Genomic DNA, 1,752 nt, shown 5'->3' on the forward strand with positions numbered 1-1,752 from the left:
CATATTCTTCATTATTCACATTGTGTTTATCACTGTTGCATGCCATGCTTAAAAATAAGATTTAAACTAGGTTAAAAATGATTTTAAAATACTTTTTTTCTTTATTTTTGCCCCTTCTTATCTTAAGAAAACATGATTACTTAAAATATTTAACGAATAAATTAATACCTCTTGGCCTAATTTAGGCAGAACAAAGAAAACAAAAATCTAAAAAGTGGGGTGGGAGTGGGTCTTTAACCATGCACGGTTAATATATAAAATAAACCTATAACCATGGTTACTTGTGATCATCTTCCTTGAAGAAGTCGCCAGCCAAGTAACGTCACCTACTCTCAAACACGTTGACCTCCACTCCCTATTTATCTCCCCAATTCATAACCCCTTTCTTTATTTCTCAAATTTCCACTTTCATTTTTTCTCTGCTAAAAAACCATGGAATATCGCACCTTAGAAATAAATGTTGTCTCCGGTAAAGATCTCAACAAGGTCAATCTCATCACTAAGATGGACGTATACGTCGTCGTTTCAATCACCGGCGCCGGAGACGACAGATCTGATCAGAAAACCAAAACCCCCGTCGATCACGACGGTGACAATAATCCCAACTGGAATTTCCCGATCAAATTCACCATTGATGATAACGTGGCTGTTCAAAACCATTTGCATCTTGTTTTCAAGCTCAGATGCCAACGTGCCCTTGGCGATAAAGATATTGGACAAGTTGATGTACCCATCAAAGAGCTTCTCGAATCTTCCAATAGCAGTACTACTGGGAGTAAACAATTTGTAAGTTATCAAATCCGAAAACCTTCCGGTAAACCCAAAGGTCAACTTACTTTTTCCTACCAATTTAGTGATAAGATCACCGGTAATAATGTCGATTCTAAAATTGACCATCAGGTCACTGCTTATCCGGCGGTAAATCAAACTCCGGTGATGGTGGGATCCACTTCTGTGTATCCACCACCACCACCACCGCAAGGTCTTAGTGGGCTATACCCACCGCCACCGACCTATGCTTGTGGTGGGAGTGGACCTACTCCACCACCGCCTGTGGGATATCCACCACCACCGGCGGCAGGTTATCCACCGCAATCTGTGGGATATCCACCACAACCAGCAGCGGGAGGATATGGATATGGATATGGATATCCACCGGCGACTGTATATCCTCCACCACCCCAATATGGATATCCACCGCAGCAAGGTGGACATGGATATGGGTATCCACCGGTGCAACGACCGGCGAAGAAGAACAATAATTTGGGGTTAGGATTAGGGGCGGGTTTACTTGGTGGAGCACTTGGTGGAATGATTATCGGTGATGCAATCTCAGATGCTGGAGGTTATGATGGTGGATTTGGTGATGTTGGTGGATTTGATTTCTAATTCTTTTTTGATTTTGTTTTAATTAATTCAAGTATTGTTGTTTTATGAGTAGAAATTAGTTCATGTGAAAATTGTAGTATTATGAATTTTGATGACATAAATCAAGCAACGTTTTAACGTAATATTCAAGTTAGTTATTTTGGCTTTTCAAATTAAGTGTTTCATTGTGATACAATATTAATACGTGGAAGAAATTAAATTCTAAACTTATGAACAAGAAATAAAAGAGAGAAAAAAGACACCAATAAGATATTAATTAACAATAATAATTGTAAAAATTTAAATTATTCACATTTTAATTATGAATCCAGAATAGACATCAATTTTGTAAAGCTATACGCCTATACCAAGGGAATTCATCAA

General features: G+C 38.4%; 1 protein-coding gene across 1 annotated transcript; it reads left to right on the forward strand.

Moving 5' to 3' along the window:
- Positions 1 to 275: 275 nt before the first annotated feature.
- LOC129887288 (protein SRC2-like) lies at positions 276 to 1,518 on the forward strand. The gene has a single exon (XM_055962330.1). It carries the CDS (start codon positions 433 to 435, stop codon positions 1,387 to 1,389), a length of 957 nt encoding a protein of 318 aa, XP_055818305.1. The 5' UTR covers positions 276 to 432; the 3' UTR covers positions 1,390 to 1,518.
- Positions 1,519 to 1,752: the final 234 nt, after the last annotated feature.

This window comes from Solanum dulcamara, chromosome 4, assembly GCF_947179165.1.
Source record: "Solanum dulcamara chromosome 4, daSolDulc1.2, whole genome shotgun sequence".
Lineage (NCBI taxonomy): Eukaryota > Viridiplantae > Streptophyta > Magnoliopsida > Solanales > Solanaceae > Solanum > Solanum dulcamara.